The sequence below is a fragment of the Heloderma suspectum genome, chromosome 4, assembly GCF_057233095.1.
Source record: "Heloderma suspectum isolate Gila_16-S chromosome 4, 16-S_ref, whole genome shotgun sequence".
NCBI classification, from domain to species: domain Eukaryota; kingdom Metazoa; phylum Chordata; class Lepidosauria; order Squamata; family Helodermatidae; genus Heloderma; species Heloderma suspectum.
The window spans coordinates 111,817,133-111,842,616 of NC_139461.1; the positions used below are offsets into that span (position 1 = coordinate 111,817,133).

Below are 25,484 nucleotides of genomic sequence, written 5' to 3' on the forward strand. Positions count from 1 at the left end.
ACTGCACTCATAATGACCTTTGTGGAACAGTTTGCCCATAACCTATTAAGCAGTCCCACATTGCAGTCCCCTTTCTGTGTAAAGGTAGTGGTTCTCAGATTGTGTTCTGTTGTGTGGCATCTTCTACTTTGCTTCCTTTTTTTCCCTATACACATTGCTCAATTAGCAAGGCCTGTTAATTTTCTTCTGTGACTTACATGTTCCTCCTCAGTCTTTGAAAACCCAGGTTCGTACACTGGGTGTGGACATATGCATTTGCATCTATGAGCCTGCACATGCTTGAGGAACCTTGTGTTCTGTCCTTGATCTTGCAGGTACAAAACCTGATCTTTCTCCAGTCATTGTCCCTCCTGCCATAATTACAGTACAGTAGATTGTACTATATGCAGTGTCCATCCCTACAGCATATGGTCCAAACAGATTTTTAAAAAATGTATTTCATTTCTATACCGCCCGATAGCCAAAGCTCTCTGAGCAGTTCACAAAAATGAAAACTACAAAGCTTAACATAAAACAATATAAAATACGAACCACAATATAACAATATAACAGTACAATATAACAGTACAACCAGAATAAAACCTAGCAGCAATGCAGAGATTTAAAATACAGATTTAAAACACCAAAGCTAAAAGACTAGGAAGCTAAAATGCTTAGATATATTCTAAGGGCATGTCCATAGCGTTACTTATTTTGGGGTTCAGGTGCAGCGTACGTCATCCTCAAAGTCCATCTGTACTGTTGCATAATTCCTCTCTTGTCCCTTTCCATTTTTTCATGTTGGCATAGATGATTGGGGAATTGGTGCCTTCTGTTGGTGCCTTCTTCTAGGCCCAGAAGAATTCTGTTGGTGCCTTCTTCTGGGCCTAGAAGAATTGGTGCCTTCTTCTAGGCCCAGCTCTTTTACTGCCAGCAAGGGAATGTCCTAGGAGGAAGCAGCTCCTGGTTCCAGGATGCTTATAGTTGTGAGTTGCAGCAAGAAGCTGAGACCAAAAGCTGCTGGCTGCTGTTTGAAACAAAATGCAGGAATACATAGACTTTGGTATGATGGAGAAGGGCCTTCCTGCACCTACTGCACTCCAGATGCTTTGGATTACAACTATCAGCCCCAGCCAGCATGGCCAATGACCAGATGTGGTGGGCATTGTTGCCAACACATCTGGAGGGCAGCAGGTTGGGGATGGCTGACTGTGTTCTTATGAAAGCAGCAACACAGGCATTCCCTGAATTCCTCTGCATTAAATAGCTGAAACACTTCACTCAAACGTGAATATGAGGTTTCAAAATTCAAAGGCAGGACTCCATGGGCTGTATCCAACATTACGGTAACAGAAAATGTACAAGAGATGGTGCTCAGCTAGTACTTGTGCAACCACTAGCGGAACAACTACTGCAAGCAACACTTGGCCTAATCAGGAATGAGTTGGGCAACATCTTGGGCAAGTGATATCAAAGTATTGGATTTGGCTCTTGCACAAGGATGCAAATGGGGTTTCCGCAAGAAATAGAAGCTTTCCCCTAGCACAGGAGTAGGCAACATGGTGCCCACAGGCACTAATGCACACCTGGATACCTTCCTTGGCTCCTGCCAAGGTATGCTACCCCTCCCACTTAAAACGCACGCATGCACATTTTTTACCATCAGGTGGGATTGCTGTGAAATAGGTTTGCTGTGAAAACTGTGGGTTCAAAGGAGTTGTTTAGTGTCTTTGGGCTCAGACTCCACTTCTGCTTTGTACTCATTCTGCATTGTCCTTTGCCACGGCTCTCATGGAAGTCATTTTGTGATGGTGCCTTGCACAGTTCCTCAAATTGCCAAAATGTACCCATGGCCCAGAAAAGGTTGCGTACCTTAGCTTAGCAGAATGACACCATTGGGCACCATATATTTACTGGCAGAGTGATGTTATACTTAATAGTGTGTGAAGATCTTTTATGGTCAGTTTTTAACATGGAGCTTTCCAGATAATATGGAGAGAACATTAGCAGATATATTTCAGTTCAAAATGTGTTCATGTCTGGCAGAAATGTAGCTTCTCTTTCAGGCACATTATATCAAATACACAAAACCCTGATGCCCTTGTTTTTTAACCAAAGACAATAAGGCAATCATATAGAGCTGCCTTACACGTTTACAGCTCGTCTGACAGGGAGCCACAGCCAATCTTTGCACCTTTGGTGAGCGTGTGTGTTTAATACGTATGGTTGCAAACACAATGTTGTCTGTACTTGTTCATACCTTAAACTAGCCATACTGAAAAATCTTAAGTGTGGTGAACACTTAAAAAAAAAACACGTAATGTGTGAGTTGGATAAAGTCACTAATGCCATGTTAGTATAGGTAGCAGTTCTATGAGCAACAAATGAGCGATTTACATGCGTGTCGTATTCTGTCAACTACTGCTGACGATCCCTTCACTTCCTATTCTTAATGGTTGTCATTAAACACTTGCACACATTACTATTGTGTGCAACACAGAATGCTGTCAGCGTCATTTTGTTCTACCTTATTCCCACAAACACTGGAAATTAAGTGCTTCTGCATGGATTAGAGTCTGCAGACAAGTTGCATGCAATGAGAAAATGAAGGTGGGGGACAGGCAGTTCACTTCCCATCTCATATGCTGAATTTCTTTGTCTCCAGTCCTCTCTTGAGGGGAAAAAATAGTGGCAGTTTTTTGGTCTTGCTTAAAAGAGAGCTGACAAGAAAGGTACATTCTGATATTTGCTCATTCTTGCATGCCAAAGCAGAACTGGTTGGGCAAGTTGGGGTTGGGGGTGGGAGTTGATTCTAGTCACGTGTTAGGCTAGAACGGCAGCGGCTACCAAAAGCATGGTTAAGAGAAACATACCAAGTAGATTTTTCCTCATCCTTTGTAATTTTTGATACTTCCTTGTGAAATCTAACTCAGTCCTTCAGGATGATTAACTCAAAATGGACTGTGTTTATGCCCTTTTGCTTGTGCACCCAATAAAGCCTTCTCAGTGGTTGTTTTTTTCTGAGAAAAGCATATTCTAATAGGGAACATTCTCTGAGCGCAGGTCATTGTGTAGCCAAAATGGCACCATCCATGCATAAGAGGGAACTAGGAGTAGGCTATTAGGTAACCCTGAGGTTTGCAGAAGGACAGAAATAATATTTAGGGGGAAAAAACCTGAGGTGGGAGGAAGGCAACCCATTGAGGATTGAGCATGCTCAGTGGGCACAGAATGTTACCTAACTGGGAGGCAGGCAAGCATGGGAGTGGGAACAGAATGGAGTATCTTCAGAGAAGTCATGGCTGGCTGGAAACCCGAACAAGAGCATTCTATTCTGTAATGTTTTTTGCAAGTCCCATTTATGTCCATTGCAGATATCGACTCCTGTTTACAGAGCAAAACACCCCAAATGCTTACTAATGGTAACTGGGTGGCAGAGGAGTTTCATATACTAACAATGGTTAGGGACTAATAGAGAGCCAGGGCCTGCAGGAGAAGCCACCACCACCACCACTGGGGAAGAGGCGTGCTTGCCGCCGCTGGGCCTGCTGCTGCCGCCGCTGGGCCTGCTGCTGCCGCCGCTGGGCCTGCTGCTGCCGCCGCTGCCACCACCACCAGGCCTTCCCTGTGGACTTCTGCCTGGCAGACCGCCAGTCCCTGCAGGACCAGGCCCCCAGGTACCGAGCCAGCTGTGCTGTTCCACCTGCCCCTCCCTGGAGGGGCTACATAAGCTGGCTGGCTGAGGTGGCCTGGGAGAGCCAGGGCCTGCAGGAGAAGCCACCACCACCACCACCGGGGAAGAGGCATGCTTGCCGCCGCTGGGCCTGCTGCTGCCGCCGCTGGGCCTGCTGCTGCCGCCGCTGGGCCTGCTGCTGCCGCCGCTGGGCCTGCTGCTGCCGCCGCTGGGCCTGCTGCTGCCGCCGCTGCCACCACCACCAGGCCTTCCCTGTGGACTTCTGCCTGGCAGACCGCCAGTCCCTGCAGGACCAGGCCCCCAGGTACCGAGCCAGCTGTGCTGCTCCACCTGCCCCTCCCTGGAGGGGCTACATAAGCTGGCTGGCTGAGGTGGCCTGGGAGAGCCAGGGCCTGCAGGAGAAGCCACCACCACCACCACTGGGGAAGAGGCGTGCTTGCCGCCGCTGGGCCTGCTGCTGCCGCCGCTGGGCCTGCTGCTGCCGCCGCTGGGCCTGCTGCTGCCGCCGCTGCCACCACCACCAGGCCTTCCCTGTGGACTTCTGCCTGGCAGACCGCCAGTCCCTGCAGGACCAGGCCCCCAGGTACCGAGCCAGCTGTGCTGTTCCACCTGCCCCTCCCTGGAGGGGCTACATAAGCTGGCTGGCTGAGGTGGCCTGGGAGAGCCAGGGCCTGCAGGAGAAGCCACCACCATCACCACCGGGGAAGAGGCGTGCTTGCCGCCGCTGGGCCTGCTGCTGCCGCCGCTGGGCCTGCTGCTGCCGCCGCTGGGCCTGCTGCTGCCGCCGCTGGGCCTGCTGCTGCCGCCGCTGGGCCTGCTGCTGCCGCCGCTGCCACCACCACCAGGCCTTCCCTGTGGACTTCTGCCTGGCAGACCGCCAGTCCCTGCAGGACCAGGCCCCCAGGTACCGAGCCAGCTGTGCTGCTCCACCTGCCCCTCCCTGGAGGGGCTACATAAGCTGGCTGGCTGAGGTGGCCTGGGAGAGCCAGGGCCTGCAGGAGAAGCCACCACCACCACCACTGGGGAAGAGGCGTGCTTGCTGCTGCTGGGCCTGCTGCCACCGCCGCTGCCACCGCCACCAGGCCTTCCCTGTGGACTCCTGCCTGGCATTTTTAAGGGGATTTTAATTGTTTTGTTTGTTTGTTTTATTTTGTTGGGGGGGATTTTGTGGTGTTTTTTGGGGTGGGTAGCCTGCCTGATAGGCGGGAGCGAGGGGGCATGTGTCCACCTGATGGAGGCAGTGGGGGGAGTGTTGGGGGCCAGAACATACCGAGGCTGGGCGGCAGGCGCTGGCGGAGCGCTAGGGGCAGGCCATGCCAGGTAAGGGGAACAAGGGAGAGATGTGTAGTATCTGTCCCCTGCTCCGGGCCTGTCCAGAGCCAAAGGATGGCTGGGGGAGGCGTGACCCCATCTTCTGGCCTTCGTTTGCTGCTCTGCAATGCCAGGTCTGTTACCCAGAAAACCTCCCTCATCCATGACATGATCCTGGATGAGGGTGCAGACCTGGCATGTATTACGGAGACCTGGCTGGCCGAGGCTGCTGCTCCAACCCTTGCAGCCATGCGTCCAGCTGGATTTTCGTATGCACAGCAGCCGAGGGCTGGGGATCGGGGAGGGGGAGTGGCTGTTATCTACCGAGAGTCCTTGGTCTTCACCAGACCCCCTCTCCGGGAGACCAAGGTTGCTGAGTGCATGTACTGGAGGTTGGGCCCGAAGGGCAGTCTGGGGATTCTGCTCATGTACCGTCCACCCCGCTGCACGACTGACTCCCTGGCCGAGGTGCTTGAGGTGGTCTCTGATGTGCGTGTACAGTCCCCTAACTTATTGGTGTTGGGGGACTTCAACGTACATTCGGAGGCCATCCTCACAGGAGCACCTCAGGACTTCATGGAGACCATGGCTTCCTGGGAGCTGCACCATATTCTAACTGGGCCCACCCATGTAGCCGGTCATGCACTGGACCTTGTGTTTGTTTCTGGAGAAGTGGGGAGTGATCTGGAAGTCGGGGGTATATCCACCCCCCCCTTGTCATGGTCGGATCACTATCTGGTGATGTTGGACTTCTCGGTTCCACAACCCCTCTGCGGGGGTGGAGGACCCATTAAAATGGTCCGCCCCAGGCGTCTTATGGATCCAAATGGATTCCTGAACGCGCTTGGGGATTCTCTGGGGCATGCCAACGGCCACTCGGTCGAGACCCTGGTGGGTGGCTGGAATGCCGCAGTCACTGGGGCATTAGATCGGGTGGCTCCGAAACGCCCTCTCCCCCTGAACAGGGCTCGGACTGCACCATGGTTCAATCCGCGGTTACGAGCTCTGAAACAGGAGGTGAGACGGCTAGAGCGCCGGTGGCGGAAGTCTCGCTCCAAAGACGATCAGACACGGGCTAGAGCTGTATCTTCAGCCTATCACGTGGCGGTGAAGGCAGCAAAAAAGGAATATTATGCTGCCTCCATCGCGTCTGCAGAGTGCTGTCCCAGGAGGCTGTTCCAAGTGGTCCGGAGCCTGGTCGGTCCTGTGGCTCTGGAACCACTGGAGCATTCTAAGGCCTCCTGTGAGGCTTTGGCAAGGCACTTTGAAGATAAAATTGATCAGATTAGGTGTGTTACTCTGCACACTGTGGATACAGTTAGTGAGCAAGAGGCGGCCTGTGGCAAACCGGTTTTGTGGGATCGGTTCCAGCTTCTTCCTCCTGATGAAGTGGACAAGGTGCTTTCATCTGTAAGGCCGACCACCTGCTTATTTGATCCTTGCCCATCTTGGCTCATTATGAGCTGCAGAGAGAGACTGGGTGAGGGGATCAAGGCGGTGGTGAACGCCTCCCTTGAGGAGGGAGTGATGCCATCAGCCCTCAAGGAGGCAGTGATAAGACCGCTCTTAAAGAAGCCCTCCTTGGATCCTCAAGTTCTGAACAACTTTCGCCCAGTCTCAAATCTGCCATTTTTGGGCAAGGTGATTGAGCGGGTGGTGGCGGTGCAGTTGAAGGCACACTTGGAAGAAACTGATTATCTAGACCCATTTCAGTCGGGCTTCAGGCCTGGGCATGGGACAGAAACGGCCTTGGTCGCCTTGGTGGATGATATGAGGAGGGCTCTGGATAGGGGTGAATGCTCCTTCCTTGTTCTCCTTGACCTCTCAGAGGCTTTTGATACCGTTGACCACGGTATCCTCCTGGACCGCCTGGAGGGGTTGGGCATTGGAGACACTGTATTGCGGTGGTTCCGGTCCTTCCTCTCTGGCAGGTACCAGAGGGTAGCACTGGGAGAGGAGGTTTCGGACCCGTGGCCACTTACTTGTGGGGTGCCACAGGGTTCCATCCTCTCCCCGATGCTATTTAACATCTATGTGAAGCCACTGGGGGCTATCATCAGGAGGTTTGGGGTGCAGTGTCATCAATATGCGGATGACACGCAGCTCTACCTCTCATTCAAATCTTCACCAAGGTTGGCTGTAGAATCCCTGTCCAAATGTCTGGAGACGGTGAGTGGCTGGATGGGGAGGAATACGCTGAAGCTGAACCCTGACAAGACCGAGGTACTTTTGGTGGGAGACAAGAGGAGGCTGGGGGATGTTGACCTGGTGTTGAATGGGGTACGTCTACCCTTGAAAGACCAGGTCCGCAGCCTGGGGATCATTTTGGACTCCCAGCTGTCCATGGAGGCTCAGGTGTCAGCTGTGAGCCGGACAGCGCTGTATCAACTCCATCTGATACGGCGGCTGCGCCCCTTCCTTCCCGACCATCTGCTCCCATCGGTAGTACATGCCCTGGTCTCCTCTCGTTTAGACTACTGTAATGTGCTCTACGTGGGGTTACCCTTGAAGACGGTTCGGAAGCTGCAGCTGGTACAGAACGCGGCGGCTCGCCTGATTAAAGGCAGTCGCCGGCGAGATCACATCACTCCAGTGCTGAAGGAGTTGCACTGGTTACCAGTTGTTTTCCGGGCCAAATTCAAGGTGTTGGTTTTGACCTTTAAAACCCTATATGGTTCCGGCCCAGCCTGTCTTAAGGAGCGCCTCCAGCAACACCAGACAGGCCGCTTAACAAGATCAGCCTCGGATGGCCTTCTCTCTGTCCCATCAGCCAGGACAGCTAGACTGGTGGGGACGAGGGAGAGGGCCTTCTCTGTGGTGGCTCCCACTCTGTGGAACTCCCTCCCTAGGGAACTCCGTCATGCCCCCTCTTTAATGAGCTTCCGTCATGCATTAAAAACGTTGTTGTTCAGGCAGGCATTTGGGGTGGGTTAGGGTATTTAAAAAAAAAAAATTATGGTAGCATTTTATTGTTTTAAATTGTTTTATGGTGGGTTGTACATCGCCCAGAGTGGCTGGGTGACCGGCCAGATGGGCGACTAATAAATTTAATAAATAAATAAATAAAAATAAAATGTGTACACAAAACAGGACTTTGGCTATACAATGACCTGCGCTCAGAGAATGTTCCCTATTAGAATATGCTATTCTCAGAAAAGCAACCATTCAGAAGGTTTTATTGGGTGCACAAGCAAATGCCTGAATGGACATAAATGCATCCAGATATCACTTTCTCAGTGGTAGCAAGTCCTTCTAAATGTACAGTAGCTGCTGCCATGTACAAAAGCAGAAAAATAACTACTCTGCAACTGCTTAGTGTAATGCACAATAATTTACTTTTTTCCCAATGACTAACAATGAAAAATACATCAGACCATATGATGTATAAGCACCCCCATAAAGGGGTAGTGTTCTTAGCTTTGTCGTGCTCCCGCATGACTGCTGTGTAAGAAATGGGGGTGGTCTGGTTTGCATTTTCTTTGCAGAACAGTAGCACTTAATAGAACAAAGTTTTAACAGTGACTGAAGTAAATTGTTGCCCTTGGATGTGAAGACCATAAAAACGAGGGTTTACACAGAGCATGATTTCTTAGAAGAAAAAGCATTTCATAGACATGTTTTATGGTTTGAGATGGGAGGTTGCAGTGAAGTAAGGAAAACTCTGTTCCAGAGAAACCCTGATGGTCATTTGTACTAGGTAAAGCCTTTTTTTCCTTTGGATTGTGCAAGTTAATATATACTCCATGCAGTTGCTGTTTGGTACATTGATATTTTTGTTGCACGGGCTTTTTCCAAATGTGAGACCCATTTTTAATAGAATTTGAATTGGCTGAAGATGTGGTCCCGCTCCCCGACATAATTTTGTCCATGGAAGACTGAGTGGGGGGATAATCTGGTCTCCCACCCAAAAACAGTTCATAGTCCCTGGGTTAATGGAGAAGTGGGCGGAGCTTTTAAGAAAGAATTCAGGGCACAAAGTCATTACCAATGGAACGTTGGGATATGTGCAAACACTGGCTGTGCATTTTCAAATACACTTAACCATGAAGGCTAGAAACTGGATTTCAAAGAACTCACTGCTAAAGGAGAGATTATCAGGGCAAGCCAGGCCCTCCATGTATGTGCATGCGCATGATGTTTCTGCCCATGGCCTCTCCTTCATTGGCTATTTCTTGGCTTGAAGCCTTGGGAGATGCAAATGGTGCTGGCAGTCACCCGTTTGATCTGTGCCGTTATTGCTTCCCCTTCTCAGACGGGAAGGCTACCCAGAGCAGGAAAGCCTCTCCACCTGAGGATGGGGGCACTTCAAGGCACAAACTGGGTAATGGCCTTGCTTAGCTTTTGCTCCATGCTGCTGTTCTGCATGCAAGTGCACATATGTGCAACCCATTCCCCCCTGTTTTGGGGGTTTGGGGCCCTCTTTCATTTTTTATGTACCTTTGCAAACCTTGGGGTTCCCATAGGTCTTCTAATACCTCCCTCCTGTGCTTGGGTGGTTGTATTTTGGCTATATAAGCATCAGCACTCACCCTTGAACCTGGAAAATATTGTGAGTGATACTGCACCAATTGCTAGATCATGTTATCAAATTGGATGAATAAAAGACGTGACTATTGACTCCCCTGTCCTGTGCCTTTGTTCACTGTCAACTTTTTTTTTCTGATGTAATTTTATACTTGGAACCTGCTTCCGTGTAAAACTGCTTGCTTGTTCTTTTTGCAGGGTTTTCCTTTTCTTTCTAAGATAAATTTTGCCCTTTCAACATGCTCTACTTATGTCACAAAATAGGGTCTCTTTGGCATATTAACGGTGGCATGTGAGGTATAAAACTTACCACCATCTCTGTACTGCGCTCCAGAGGTAGCAGACTCTCTTCAGCTATTGGCCAGAACAGGCAAGAGGGATGCTTGATTCCACCAATTCTTTCAGTATTAGTATGAGTCAACAAGAGGGATCCAGGATCTTCCTTCCGTGAGACGAAAGGCTCGGCTTGTGGAAGGTCTCTCCACCCCATTGTTGGAGATCTCCCCTTCACATCACAGCTCACCCCATTCAGCCTGGTCTTCTTACTCTCAGTGTAGCTTTTTCAAGGGGCTTCCATGGGGAAGAGGGAGTGGGCAAGTCCACTTCCGTTAGTGTTTCCATCAGTTGATCCAGTGTAAATCTGGATCCATCCCAACATTAAGATTCTTTTTAATGTATAGTAATGGTCAAGGCTGAAGAGTGCAGTCATTTATTCCCTATTAGCTTCATTAAAAGCTTATAGTGGTGAGACCATGGTGGGACAAGATAGCATATTAGGGTGCGTTCATGGTTAATTCACTCAGCTAGCATTTCTTCCATTGATATATAAAGTTTGGCCTAATTTGGGATATTAATTTTATTTTTTGTTCCTATTTATCGCTGTACTAACAACAGTGAAGAAGAAATCTGTGTTTCTTTCAAGATGGAGCTTTTTGCAGCTATGTGAATGCAGCTGGGTTGTGTTTTTTTTTTTAGTGCTATTACATATTTGTCTGAATGGTTTCTCACTGTTTGATCATCATCCGTTCTTGTCTCACCTGAAGGCCCTGGAGGCAGATGATTATGGTGATGCCTTTTAGTCTCTAGGGTGTGGTAAGATGCCCAAAGGATGTTGGAAAATGCTTCATTTGCTAAAAGGATGAATCATGAAATCTAGCTTGGCTTGACTATACAAAAATTTGGCCTCCTGCTCCCAGGCCTCAGCCCTATGGCACCTTTTTTTTTATGTCCACAGATTAATGTTTTAGAGCACTTACATGTTTTGGGCTTATAGAGATAAGATCTTTTCCTGTCAGCTCAGTTGTCTTCCCATAGTCTGTATGAAAGTCTCATCTACTTGTCTGGCAATGAGGCTTCCATCAAATAGCATGCCTCATTACTAGGAAGTCCGCTTTTTGTTTTCAATATTTTGCTTCAAATGCTGTAATGAATTGCCTTGGGGATGGTCAGCTGGCGAGAGCTGGTCCCGTAGAGTATTTTACCTGGTCACAGGTGGACCTGCCCATTTTTAAAATGTTTGTTAAATGAACGAAGAATTCATGGAGCATCAGACTATCAGTGGTTACTAGGCATGATGGTTATATATTACCTCCAGTATCAGAGGCAGGATGCCTCTCAATAACAATTGCTGAGGAACGCAGGAGGGTGCTATTGCACTTATGTCCTGCTTGTGGACTTCAAAAACGAATCCAGTTGGCCGCTGTGGGAACATAACACTGTGCCGGTCCGATCCAGCACCAGTTTTCTCACGTTTTATGTTCTTATGAATGTGGAGAGAGAGAGAATGTACTCTCCACCCCCCCCCCCAAACCTATTCCATAATATTATATTTTTCCTTCTCTCCAATTTTGGATGGAGATGGATAGAAGACTAAACACAAAAGTGGATGAGGGCTCAAAAAATGGTCAGGCATTTCAATGTGTATGAAATTCTCAAACTGGTTGCCAAATCGGATTAAATTTGTCTAATAATTAGTTTTGTTCAAAGTGACTTGTTCTCTTGCCCAAATCTACTAGGCCTTCAATTTACTGGAGGTGGTGGGACAAGATCCAGCTAAATTTCCCTCAAATTTTAACAAGGCATGGTAAAATTTGCCTCCAATTACTGTGGTGCGTAAAAAAAAAAAAATGTTTTCAAGTTGTTCCTCATTCTTAAGGTTGTCTGTCTTTGATTTTGTATGTAACGCGTGTGCTTTATATACATAGTTGTATGTAATTCTAGCCCATGGCGCATGTGGTCCATAACTATGAAACCCTTGTTACTATGGGGCACCAACTTCATTATGCCTAACCACTGAGGGGTCCAACCCCTGAGAATACAGAAGCTAGTCATCTTTGCTTAAGGTTGTTCTTAGTTATGGCTACTTATGCTGGTACTGTTCCCACTGAACATGTAATTGAGACAAGCAGGGGAACATATAGCAGGTGAGCAAAGAATTGAGACAAACTTCCACAGATGATTTGGGAAAAGCTCGGCTAGATTCCCTCTAGTTCCTAAAACATCTTGCAAAACTAACACAAACATTCTTGAACTTTTCCCCTTTGTTTATGCGGTTTCTGTGGAGTACAAATGGTCTCCCAAATGTATGCATAGCTCATGTTTGTCTGGGTATGCATGCATATTCAGACAATATGGAAGACCCTGGTCTGCCCATCCAATGGGAGATGCAACGGTTGCAATGTAATGTAATGTATTCCAGTAATAAGTGTGCATAATCCTTAGCTGTGTTAACACACTCATCTTAAAATGAAGCAAATTTGATTTATGTGCAGTGGAGATCAGGCCCTGGGATTGGGACTGGGTTCTGTTTTCATAAAAAGCTGCTTTCTTTAAGAAAAAGCACATTTCACTATTGTATGTGATTTCCCTTGTAAAAAGAGAAGAGAGAATATGGAAAATAGGGCTACTCAGAAGTAAGCCCCATTGGATACCAGGGGACTTAATCCCAGGTAGGTGCGTATAGAATTCAGGCTGATACCCTTTAAGTTGTATATTCTAGAATTTCATCTTGAATTTCATAATACTTTTCATTCATGTCAATTACTGCAGATACTGGATACCACAGTGTTTAAAAAGTTGCGCTAGTAAGATATGTCTTTGGTGGCTTTCTAGCTATATTGTTGTTGCCATTTCACTATTGCGTCATGCTAAAATGCTCGGCTGCATCTCTGTGCATTTGTATGCTGTCTGTCAAGTCTGCAAAAGTGAAAGGCAATACTATATTCCTGTGCCTATGCTGCAAAGTGGTAGGGTAGAACACGTGTCCTTATTTTCCGCTGTTTTGTGCTTTAACGTATCTGGTATTGCTAGTCCATTAATCTCTTACCTTAAAGAGGGAGAGAAACCTGTTGAACTTGTCAAAAGAATAAATGAATTCAATGTTCTGAACAGCAAGACAATTATTTATATAAACCCTTCTTCTCTGGGACCTGATATTGATGCTGCCCCCGTCCCCCATAGATGTTCAACAGCAAATGTAGTATTTATTTATTTGTATTTATTTAAAACATTTGTATCCCGCCCTATATCATTAGGATCTCAGGGCAGTGTACAGATAAAATCAATTTAAACAGCGTAAAGCAATAAATAATTTAAGTAGGTAAAAACATATTAAATCATTAAGCCAGCTAATAGCAATTTAAAATCTAAAACAGTGAAACAGTTAAAGCAGTGTACAAACTCAGGGAATCCAACTAACCCTCAAAGGCTTTGGTAAAAAGTGATGTTTTAACTTGGAGACAAAATGAAACCAGTGTCTGTGCCAATTGGGCCTCTGAGGGGAGAGCATTCCACAACCGAGGTGTCACAGCAGAAAAAGCTCTCTCCCATGTCCCATCATAGAGTATGTGTCGCACTGGTGGGACGCAGAGGAGTGCTCCTCCAACAGATCTCAATCCTCAGGCAGGCATATACAGGGGGAGGCGCTCCCTCAAATATCAAGGTCCCAAGCCGCTTAGGGCTTTCAATGTCATCACCAAAACCTTGAATTCCAACCGGAAGCGTATTGGCAGCCAGTGCAATTCCTTTAAGACTGGTGTTATGTGATCTTTACGTGATATTCAACCTGTTCTGGAGGGGGTTGCACTCCCCCTAAAGGATCAGGTTCGTAGTTGGGGGTGCTCTTGGACCCAGAACTGTCACTTGAGGCACAGGTGAACTCAGTGGCATGGAGCACTTTTCATCAGTGTAGGCTGGTATACCAACTACGCCCTTATCTGGACAGAGACAGCCTAGCTACAGTTATCCACGCTCTGATAACTTCTCGTCTGGATTACTGCAGTGCGTTATACATGGGGCTGCCTTTGAAAACGGTCTGAAAACTTCAGTTGGTCCAAAATAGGGCGGCAAGATTGTTAACAGGGACTGGCCAACAAGCTCATATTACGCTGGTACTTTTCCAGCTGCACTGGCTGCCAGTCCATTTCCGAGCCCGATTCAAAGTGCTGGTATTAACATTCAAAGCCCTTAACGGCTTGGGGCCAGGTTACCTGAAGGATCGCCTCCTCCCATATGTGCCTGCCCGGACCTTAAGATCATCCTCAGCGGCCCTTCTCCGTGAGCCCCTGCCAAAGGAAGTGTGGGTGGCTACTGGGAAGAAGGTATTTTCTGCTGTGGCATCCCGGCTGTGGAATGAGCTCCCTAGTGAGGTTTGCCTGGCGCCTATGTTGTATTCCTTCTGGTGCCAGGTAAAGACCTTTTTATTCTCCCAGGCATTTTAGTATTTTAGCTTTCTAGTCTTTTAGCTTTGCTATTTTAAATCTGTATTTTAAATCTCTGCATTGCTGCTAGGTTTTATTCCGGTTTTATTGTTATATTGTGGTTTCAATGCTTTTATATATTTGTACTGTTTTACTGTGTACTTTTTGGTTTTAATTTTTGTGAACTGCCCAGACAGCATGAATGTATGTATGTATGTATGTTACAGGCAACAGTCTTATCTGCTGCATATTGCACTAGCTGCAACTTCCGAGTCGTCTTCAAGGGCAGCCCCACATAAAGTGCATTGAAGTTACCAGTGCTTGGCGCTACTGTGGCTAGGTTATCCCTGTCCAGGAAAGGCCGTAGCTGGCGGATCAGCCAAAGCTGGCCCCAAGTATTCCAGGCCATGGAGTCCACCTGGGGCTCCAGTGACAGGGATGGATCTAGGAGTACTCCCGAGCTATGCACCTGCTCCTTCAGGGGGAGTGCAACCCCAACCAGGACAGGTCGCTCATCCAATTCCCGGACTTGGGAACCACCAATCCATAGAGCTTCCATCTTGTCAGGATTCAGCTTCAGTTTATTGGCCCTCACCCAGCCCATTGTAGCCTCCAGGCAGTGGTCCAGCACTGATCTAGTACACATCCTTGCAAAGGAAAAGGGAAGGGAAACAACTTCCTAGCCCACAGACATAGCAGAATCAACTCCCAATTACTGAAAAATACTGAAATGTTCAACAAGCTACTAATTTACTAAAAGACAAAATACAGTTCAATAACACACTTATATATGATATTAGATATGAATAAATAGATAAAGCAAATTCAATACTGACATGTGTCACCAGCTATAAATCATGGGTGTGTATTTTTTTGTCCTGTTAGCTGTCACTCAGTGAATCGTTGGGGCCTATAAATTAAATCAAGGCAAAGTTCCAAATGGGCTCAGGAAACCAGAGAACCTGTTCAGTGGGGCTCTCAGTGAAAGTTGGAGGAGGAATGGTGGCTTCCCCCTCCCCTCTTGTTATCCCCTTTTCCATCGGCTTTTTCAGCTTTGTCTGGCTACATGTTCTTTTCTGTAGTCTTTCTCCACAGGATCAGATAATTAGGTCCAGGTGGATTCCCCAAGCAACACCCAACTCCTTTCCTTTTCCCAACCGTCCTGTTTTTGTCTTCCCCCTGCCCCCAACTGTAAAACCCTGACCAGACCATTCTTCTCACTCCTGTCTGATTGGTTCCTTAAAATGAGTTCTATCTTGAATTTCCTCCTGCATCCATTCTAGAGAACAGGAAAACTGGGCCTACATAGATATAATTTCAAAGACAGTGATACTGGTAGCATCCTTTTATCATCTAAAATTGAAATTGAGGTCTTTTCTCTGGTTGCTATAGCTCTTATGCGGAATGTTTATTATTCATATACACCATCAAATTATCTCCAGTATGGCTGAACAAGTTTATTGCTGTTGGTCATTTGAGTGCTTTGATTGCAAATGATCAGGACTTGGTCAGGATTTAGGATCCACCTATGGGCTGCAGGAGCATTATAGATGGATCATATGAATGCAAGCAGTTGGCTGCAGGGGGCAAGATATACGCAAGAGGGTTTTGTGGGTCCAGGGCTTGATCAAGGCCTTTATTGCTTAGGTATTCTTGAGTACCATTTTCTTCGTGGAAAGGTGGGCTACGAATCAAATAAATAATAAATAAATTCCCTTTCAAATAGAGTATGCCCTGGAAATGGAGGAGTATCATCACAAATGATTCTGGGACACACATACTCCGCTTGCACAAGAAGCTAAGCAAGGATCTTGACGTGTGTTACTACTCTTGGTGTAGTTGGCACCCCTTGAATTTTGCTGCCCCAGGCAGCTGCCTAGTTTGCTTGGTATGGCTGTGAAGGTCAAAAATGTCAAAACCAAGAAGTAGTGCTTCCAGCCCCCCCCCCCCCCCCGAGCCATAATGAAATAAGGAGCTCTTCATAGTCTTGACAGTAGAAGACAACATTCAACCCACCACAGTGGTCCAATTCCTAGAACAAGTAAGCAGTTGAGTTGACGCATGGTAGCAACATGGGGTAGTTAAGCAGGGGGAGAGAGCCTTAGCGGGTCAGCTAAAACCAGTGAACCTTGCTCTACTGTTTCTTCTCATGTTCTGAAATGAGGGCTGATAAATGTCCTCTAAGTCAGGGGTGGGCTTATAAGGTAGATCCCCAGATGTTTTGGACTCCAGCTCCCAGGAGTCCCTGCCAGCATGGCCTACAGTCAGGAATGCTGGGAGTTGAAGTCCAAAACATCTGAATATCTACTTTCTGTCCATCCTTGCTCTAAGTAACTTTTAGATTGGAAGGGATTAGGGGTGCCAGTTTTCCAGGGGCAGCTGATGGAAAAAGCTGGCCTAAACCTAGCCAAAAAGACCACTTCTCTTTTCAGATTATGCACCATTTCCGTGTACGTTTGATGTCTTAAATTGATTGGTAAAGGACTTCTCAACAACCAAATTAAAATAGGGGGTATGTCTCTTATTTAGCTACAAAATCTGTTGGTGTTCCTTTTTTATCATACCTTTTCAGCTGTTGTTGTTGTTGTTCAGTCGTTCAGTCATGTCCGACTCTTCGTGACCCCATGGACCATAGCACGCCAGGCCTTCCTGACCTGCGCTGTCTCCCGGAGTGTGCTTCAAGTTCATATTCATTGCATTGGTGATGCTATCTAGCCATCTCATCCTCTGTCGTCCCCTTCTCCTTTTGCCTTCAGTCTTTCCCAGCATCAGGGTCTTTTCCAGAGAGTTTTCTCTTCGCATTAGGTGGCCAAAATATTTGAGCTTCAGCTTCAGTATCTGTCCTTCCAATGAGCAGTCAGGGTTGATTTCCTTTAGGATGGACTGATTTGACCTCCTTGCAGTCCAGGGGACTCGTAAGGGTCTTCTCCAGCACCACAGTTCGAAAGCATCAATTCTTCGGCGCTCAGCCTTCCTTATAGTCCAGCTCTCACAGCCATACATTACTACTGGGAAAACCATAGCTTTGATTATGTGGACCTTTGTCGGCAAGGTGAAGTCTCTGCTTCTTACTATGCTGTCTAGGTTTGCCATAGCTTTCCTCCCAAGGAGCAAGCGTCTTTTAATTTCATGGCTGCAGTCACTGTCTGCGGTGATCTTGGAGCCCAAGAAAATAAAATCTGTCACTGCTTCCATTTCTTCCCCTTCTATCTGCCAGGAAGTGATGGGGCCAGATGCCATGATCTTAGTTTTTTTAATGTTGAGTTTCAAACCAGCTTTTGCACTCTCCTCTTTTACCCTCAACAAGAGGCTCTTGAGATCCTCTTCGCTTTCTGCCATTAGGGTGGTATCGTCTGCGTATCTGAGGTTGTTGATAATTCTCCCGGCAATCTTAATTCCGACCTGTGATTCATCCAACCCGGCATTTCTCATGATGTACTCTGCATATAAGTTAAATAAGCAGGGTGACAATATGCAGCCTTGTCGTACTCCTTTCCCAATTTTGAACCACTCGGTTGTTCCATGTCTGGTTCTTACTGTTGCTTCTTGACCCTCGTACAGGTTTCTCAGGAGACAGGTAAGGTGGTCTGGTACTCCCATCACTTTAAGAATTTGCCACAATTTGTTGTGATCCACACGATCAAAGGCTTTAGCGTAGTCAATGAAGCAGAAATATACGTTTTTCTGGAATTCTCTTGCTTTCTCCATGATCCAGCGAATGTTGGTGATTTGATCTCTAGTTCCTCTGCCTCTTTGAAACCCAGCTTGTACTTCTGGTAGTTCTCGGTTCACATACTGCTGAAGCCTAGCTTGTAGGATTTTGAGCATCGCCTTGCTGGCATGTGAAATGAGCGCAATTGTGCGGTAGTTTGAACACTCTTTGGTGTTGCCCTTCTTTGGAATTGGAATGTAAACTGACCTTTTCCAGTCTTGCGGCCATTGTTGAGTGTTCCGAATTTGTTGGCATATTGAATGCAGCACTTTAACAGCATCATCTTTTAGGATTTTAAATAGCTCAGCTGGAATACTGTCATCTCCGCTAGCTTTGTTGTTACTAATGCTTCCTAAGGCCCACTTGAATTCAGTCTCGAGGATGTCCGGCTCAAGTTCAGTGACCGCACTCTCATGGCTATCAGGGACATTCAGATCTTTCCTGTATAGTTCTTCTGTGTATTCTTTCCACCTCTTCTTAATCTCATCTGCTTCTGTTAGGTCCCTGCCTTCTTTGTCCTTTATCATGCCCGTCTTTGCACAAAACATTCCATTGAGATCTCCGATTTTCTTGAAGAGATCTCTAGTCTTTCCCATTCTGTTGTTTTCCTCTATTTCTTTGCATTGTTCATTTAAGAAGGCCTTCTTGTCTCTCCTTGCTATTCTCTGGAACTCTGCATTCAGTTGGATATATCTTCCCCTTTCTCCCTTGCTTTTCGCTTCCCTTCTTTCGTGAGCTACTTGTAAAGCCTCATCAGACAGCCACTTTGCTTTCTTGCATTTCTTTTTCTTTGGCATGGATTTTGTTGCTGCCCCCTGAACAGTGTTGTGGACCTCCATCCATAGTTCCTCAGGCACTCTGTCTATCAGGTCTAATCCCTTAAATCTATTCCTCACCTCCACTGTATATTCATAAGGGATATGATTTAGGACATACCTGAATGGTTTAGTGGTTTTCCCGACGTTCTTCAATTTAAGCTGAAATTTTGCAAGAAGCAGCTCATGATCTGAGCCACAGTCAGCTCCAGGTCCTGTTTTTACTGACTGTATAGAGCTTCTCCATCTTTGACTGCAAAGGACATAATCAATCTGATTTCGATATTGACCATCTGGTGATGTCCATGTGTAGAGTCGCCTCTTGTGCTGTTGGAAAAGAGTGTTTGCTATGATCAGCGTGTTCTCTTGGCAAAACTCTATTAGCCTTTGTCCTGCTTCATTTTGTACACCAAGGCCATGCCTGCCTGTTATCCCGGTGATTTCTTGACTTCCTACTTTAGCATTCCAATCCCCTATGATGAAGAGGACATCTTTTTTTGGTGTTAGTTCTAGAAGGTGTTGTAGGTCTTCACAGAACCCATCAACCTCAGCTTCTTCGGCATCAGTGGTTGGGGCATAGACTTGAATTACTGTGATGTTGAATGGTTTGCCTTGGATTCGTACTGAGATCATTCTATCATTTTTAAGATTGTACCCCAGTACTGCTTTTCCCACCCTTTTGTTGACTATGAGTGCTACTCCATTTCTTCTAAGGGATTCTTGCCCACAGTAGTAGATATAATGGTCACCTGAATTCGCCCATACCTGTCCATTTTAGTTCGCTGATTCCCAAGATGTCGATGTTCAATCTTGCCATCTCATGTTTGACCACCTCCAGCTTACCTTGATTCATTGATCTTACATTCCAGGTTCCGAAACAATATTGTTCTTTACAGCATCGGATTTTCTTTTCACCACCAGACACATCCGCAGCTGAGTGTCCTTTCGGCTTTGGCCCAGCCACTTCACTCTTTCTGGCACTACTTGGAAATACCTTCTGCTCTTCCCCAGTAGTATATTGGACACCTTCCAACCTGAGGGTCTCATCTTCCGGTGTCATCTCTTTTAGCGTTGTGATACGTTCCATGGGGTTTTCTTGGCAAGAATACTGGAGTGGGTTGCCATTTCCTTCTCCAGTGGACCACATTTTGTCAGAACTCTCTGCCATGACCTGTCCATCTTGGATGGCCCTGCACGGCATAGCTTATGGCTTCACTGAGTTACGCAAGCCCCTTCGCCACAACAAGGCAGTGATCCATGAAGGGGTTTTCAGCTGTAGCCTTCATTAAAACTTCCTTTCAGTTCAGAATCTATGACGAATGGATTGCTCTCTTTTTTCCCTCCCCGTCACTCTTTTCCACATGACTTTAGACACATGAAAATCCATGAGAAGGATCCAAACAGCACTACGAGTACAACACCTGCCTCCCCGCTGAAACGCAGGCGGTTGTCCACCAAACGAAAACTCAGTCAAGAAACCGAAGCAGACAAGGAAGAGCAGAGTCCAGCAAAAAAGGTACTTGAGGAAACATTCAGCAAAAGAATCCTTGGGGTTGCACTCTCCCCCTGCATGCTTCTCCCTTTAATCTTTTTATTTATTACCTTGGGGTGATTTCGGAGAAAGTTAGGCTTTAAATTAGATATTAGAAATGCAGTTCATCACATGGAAATGGAAGGGAAGAGAAGGGGGAGGGGTCATGAGAATAAGTATGATAGGATTCAGTTTGCCAGGTTGATGTTCCAGAAACGAGGCATGCTGCAGAGTGTACAGTGGCGCAGGGAGGAGGCATGTACACATTTGCTTTAAGAAGTTGCAGTGTGTTGGACAAAGGGCTTGTGTAATGGGCAACTTCCACTCAGGAATTCACAGGAAAGGGAGGCAAGGTGGTTTTGTTCCTCTTCAATATGGTGCAGTTTCCAGCAGCATGACATTGGATTACACTGTACGTGTGCAGATTCCCATGTGTTGCCAGTACAAATGATGTGTAGTGCAGTGGTTAACGTGCGGGCCTATGACCATGGAGATCCAAGGAGATCCAGGGAGATCCAATTCAAATCCCCACTTAGCCTTGAAGTGCTCTAGGTGACCTTGAGCCAATCGTTGGGAAGGGACCATAGCTCAGTGGTAGAGTACATGCTTTGCTTGCAGAAGGTTCCAGGTTCAATCCCCAGCATCTCCAGGTAGGGCTAGGAAGGAGTCCTGCCTGAAACCCTGGAGAACACCTGCCATTCATTGCTGACAATATTGGCCTAGATGGACAAATGGTCTGACTTGGTATAAAGCAGCTTCCTATGTTCCTATGATTTCTGGCAGATGTGTAGTACAGTGTAGACCAGCCTCCCCCAACCTCCAGATGTGTTAGATCGCAACTCCCACCAGTCTCAGCCGGCATGGCCAGCTGCATTTCCAACACATCTGTAGGGCACCTGATTGGGGAAGGCTGGTGTAGACAGATGCAGCAGGTGCAAGTTGCATAGCGCATGCATACCCTCAAATCTGCAATGGCTGGCCTGTAATAAACAGTGGGAAAGAGGAAGGTCTTTCATACCAAGAAACCAACTTGGGAGAAACTTCTTTGTATTCTGCATTTTTGTTTGTTCTCTACAGATATGTTGATAGTTGGAACACTTCCATTATTCTTTCCCTCAGAATCCCTTGGGGTTTAGTGGTTGGCAATGACTCCTACTCAGATAACCTTGCCCAAAAGCTTTGGCACTGCCGCTTTGATGAAGGAATATCACCTAGCAGCCATATTCATATGTTCATATTCTGTGTGATAGGGAGTACCACATAGAGCAAAGAGGGGAACGGAAAGGTCAGTGTACAAAAGAAGCCTACAGAGTTTAGTTAAAATTGGGTAGTTTTGTTTCAGGCAACTTTCACATTCCTTAGTTCTGTGAGGTTTTTTTTTATTTGGAAGAGAATGCTGCAGCCATACTTACAAAGGCATGCCTGGTTAATGTGGACTGATTCTTATTGATCGATGTGGTGCAAGCCCTGTTTAGTTGTCTGTAGGAAAGTCATGAGCCACTGAAACAATTTCAGGGTGACATTTGCTATCTATCTGAGCCTGTTGCTTGAATTTTCGCTTGCATGTGAGAATTTTCCCTTCTACCACCACACAGGTTGTGGAGGAACTGCAAACTGGAGAAGCTGAGAAGAAAGCTGAGGAAGTTTATCGTTGTCCAGTGTGTTTCAAAGAATTTTCTTGCAAATATGGGCTGGAAACCCACATGGAGGCACACCCAGATACCTCACTGAGGTAAGAAATAGTGCTGGAGATGTTGGATAATGTCCAAAGTTAGAATAGACCCATTGATCCTACTTAGAATAGACCCATTGAAATGAATGGGACTTAAGTTAGACTAGTGTTGGATGCAGCCCGTTATGCACAGCAGATTTAAGTCCTATTTGAATTCAGTGGGACATGCTTTTGAGTAAATTTGGTTTATTTGTGTTACATTTTGTGTGTGTGTGTGTGTGTGTGTGTGTGTGTACGTGTACGTTAGATCTCATAATTTCCTATTTCAGGTATATTGCTGATGCTTGTATTATATGATCTTTCAGTTGTGAAGTCTCTGTGAAACTCACAAAGGGCACAATCCTGTGCATGTTTAGAAAGGAAAAAGTCCTGCAACTCCCAGCATGCCCCAACCAGCCATGTTGGCTGGCTGGGTAGTTGTAGAACTTTTTTCTGTCTAAACATGCATAGGACTGTGCCCTAAGTGGCCTTAGGTAAGCCACCTTCAGTTCAGTGTCCCCCCTGCCCTCTACATGATTGAAATAAATGGGACTGAGTAGCACATGCCCTTCCTTTGCAAAATCCATAGGGTCCCTTCTCATAGTTGTGGGGTCGTATGGCTTAGCTTATACAATACTTTTAAGATGCATGAGAGGTCTCCTTTCTGCCTGAGGACATCTTTTCCTGAAGAGCATATGTTCTGAGATTCAGTGCAGATTTATAAATTGAGATGCACCCATTGATCCTCTCTGTATGGATTGCCAACTTGAAATGTAGTTGTGTTTCTGGGATACTTTTTTTATCAGGGAACTATTTGTGCAGGCAGTTACTTCTATTAAATCCAAGGTTTTGGGCCTGAGCAAGTACATGGTAATTTACTTTTAGCATATGTAAGGTTTTGCAGAATATTTTCCAGCCCACGCTCTTGGTCTTCATGCACATAAGAAATGGTTCTGTAAATCAATATGACCTGGTGAGCCGCTGGTCTCCTTATCTTTGGCTCTGTATAAAGAGAGGCTGTAAATGACAGACTTGGCTCTTACCCTGTTCTGCTATTGTCAACTTAGCAACTTAAATCTCAGGCCACAGTAAAAAAGAAAAGAAAAAGAAAGTCTGGTATTACCTTGGTGTGAGAGCAGTATTATCTTTTTAAATGCAAAATCTGGAGGCTTGGGCACCTCCTCTGTTTACTCACTGAAGAATAAACACATGCTTAATCCATCGATTAGGTGAGAGACTCCCTTGTTTTTGTGGGCAGTCTCTTTTGATGCTGTAAAGCGCTTAAATTATGCATCTTTGTCTGATAATTATGGCAAGGACAGCTCTCCTGTAGGGGGCAGAATAATAGGCCCCTTTGTTACATTGACAATTGTCTGGAGCCCTGAGGCCCTTACCATGGAATTAACTCTTCAGGTTTAGCCTCTCATCCTATTGAACTCAGCAACACACCCCAATTAGCTGCATTAGCTAGGTAGAGCAAGGCCATATCGCTGGTGTCTTCTCTGAGACCACTATCATCTCTGGGAGGTGGCGCAACCCTGCCCTTTTCATGCTGGCTCCCCTCCTGCTTGGATTATTTTGAAGACAGCAGTTTTCCCTGCAGCCCAGCCCCAGCCAGTGGGGCTCCAGCTATTTCGGTGCCCTTTATATAGGAGTGCCGATATAATTAGCAGAGCTAGCAGAGCTGGGAGATGCCACACAGCCAACTGCATTTCTTCTCTGGAAGCTCCCTCGCCCCCACCCCCATGTGGCTTGCTGTTCCTGTTGAGCCAATAAATATTGTGTTCTTTCTCAAAGCACTCGACAGCTTCAGGAGCAGTACAGCCAGATTCTCAGGAAAGGGTGTTCTGAGGAGAAGAGTGTTGTTACATTTAACGTTTACATTACATTTTTATCCTGCTTTTTCTCCAAAGGCCCAACCTACCATGATTCTCCTCTGTCTGTCTGTCTCTGTCTCATACACACACCATGTATCCTCACAGCAACCTTCTGAGGTAGATTAGCCTGAGAAGTAGTGTTTGGCCCAAGGTCCTCTAGTATGCCTCATGGGTTGCGGGGGGGTTGAATGTGGGTCTTCTTGATCTATGTCCAGCACTCTATCCAGTCTGTACAAATTTTCTGCTGTGTGATGTGTGAAATTTGCTTTCAGTGGTAGCGGTGAGCTTCCGTGGCCCTTGAAATGTTAGTTTTCGTACTGTGGCAGTTGGTTGAGTTTTTATAGACAAAATAAATCCTACTTAATCTGATGTTTGGAGTGGACTTCAAGAATTTCAAGAGCTTTATATATAGGGACTGAGGTACATTGGAGGATAAAACCATGTTGACATGGCATGAACTTAAAATCAGTTGATTGTTATTGTATGGCTGAAGCCGATGCAATACTGCAAATGCAATCAGATGAAAGTGTATATCAACCAAGCAGCATTACAAATAGTCTGGCCCATGTTATATGAACTGAGCTTGTCTCCCTTGCAGTTTAAGAGGTTGGTATCTACAAAATCTTTTCTAATTTTAGCAGCATGTTCAGCAAACCGGGTGACCTTAAGAGCATCATGTGTCACAAATTGAAGATAATGCCGCATCTTCTTTGTTGGAGTGCTAAACATCGATCCTCCTCAAAATTAATGTTGGTACACTGAGCATGAAAAGCTCAACAATTGCTGGAGCCCTCAGTGAAAATGTTGAGCATTGCCAAAAGGAAGATAAGATGTTTTTGTAGTGAGAACTACATGCACGTCCTTACTCAAACTGTGAGAAACTTGGAAATGTTAATGGATTTTTTTCCCATTAGTCTTCTGTAGTTTTCTGCTCCAGTTTTCCAAGAGAGTAAGGTCGCTTTCAGAAGTTAACCTTGTTGAATGTGTTGCAGCACTATGGTCTTGACAAGTACACTAATTCAGAGTGCTGATTCCCCCACAATCCATATGTTTGGGGGAGAACGTTGAATTCTTCCCATTCTAATGTTGCTAGTCCACATACCCTAGCAAAATTTGCTTCTAGAAGTGAACCATTGCAGTGCCTAAACTAGCCTCCCCCAGTCTGTCTCCTTCCAGTGAGTTGAACTATAACTCCTGCCATGCTGGCTGGGGACGATGGGAGGGCCATGCTGAATGGGATGATGGAACATGTAGTCCAACGCATCTGGAGGGCAAGGCAGTAATTACACTACAATAAAACTTGCTACTGCAAATCCCCCCCCCCCCCCCGTATTTCTTTAATTGGGTACTTTCTGTTTTGGAGGCGGTCTTCATTGCAATGCTGACTGGAAGTGCATTCAGAGCAAGTAAAGTGACCAGTGTTCTCAGATGCATACACCTCTTCAGGTGTTACAGAGCAAAAATAGTAATAGAGGTTGCTTGGGTGAGACTGATGATTACCTAGCTGAGCAGGGGAAGATAGTTGCTTGCTGGAAACAAAAGGGTAGAACCCTTATGGTAGGCTAGGTTTTTAGAAGGGTTTATGAAAATGCCTTCCTTGTGCTATTTTGCAGAGAACAAAATTGGATTTTGA

The 25,484-nt window shown here is 46.3% G+C and overlaps 1 protein-coding gene across 23 annotated transcripts in view; it reads left to right on the forward strand.

The window, feature by feature from the left end:
• RREB1 (ras responsive element binding protein 1) overlaps positions 1–25,484 on the forward strand; it is a 161,992-nt gene that overhangs the window by 96,893 nt on the left and 39,615 nt on the right. For all 23 annotated transcript variants that reach the window (XM_084850374.1, XM_084850378.1, XM_084850376.1 and 20 more), the window contains 2 exons: positions 20,104–20,248; positions 21,859–21,995. In XM_084850374.1, coding sequence (XP_084706500.1) covers positions 20,104–20,248; positions 21,859–21,995 — 282 coding nt within the window. The remainder of the gene's footprint in view (positions 1–20,103; positions 20,249–21,858; positions 21,996–25,484) is intronic.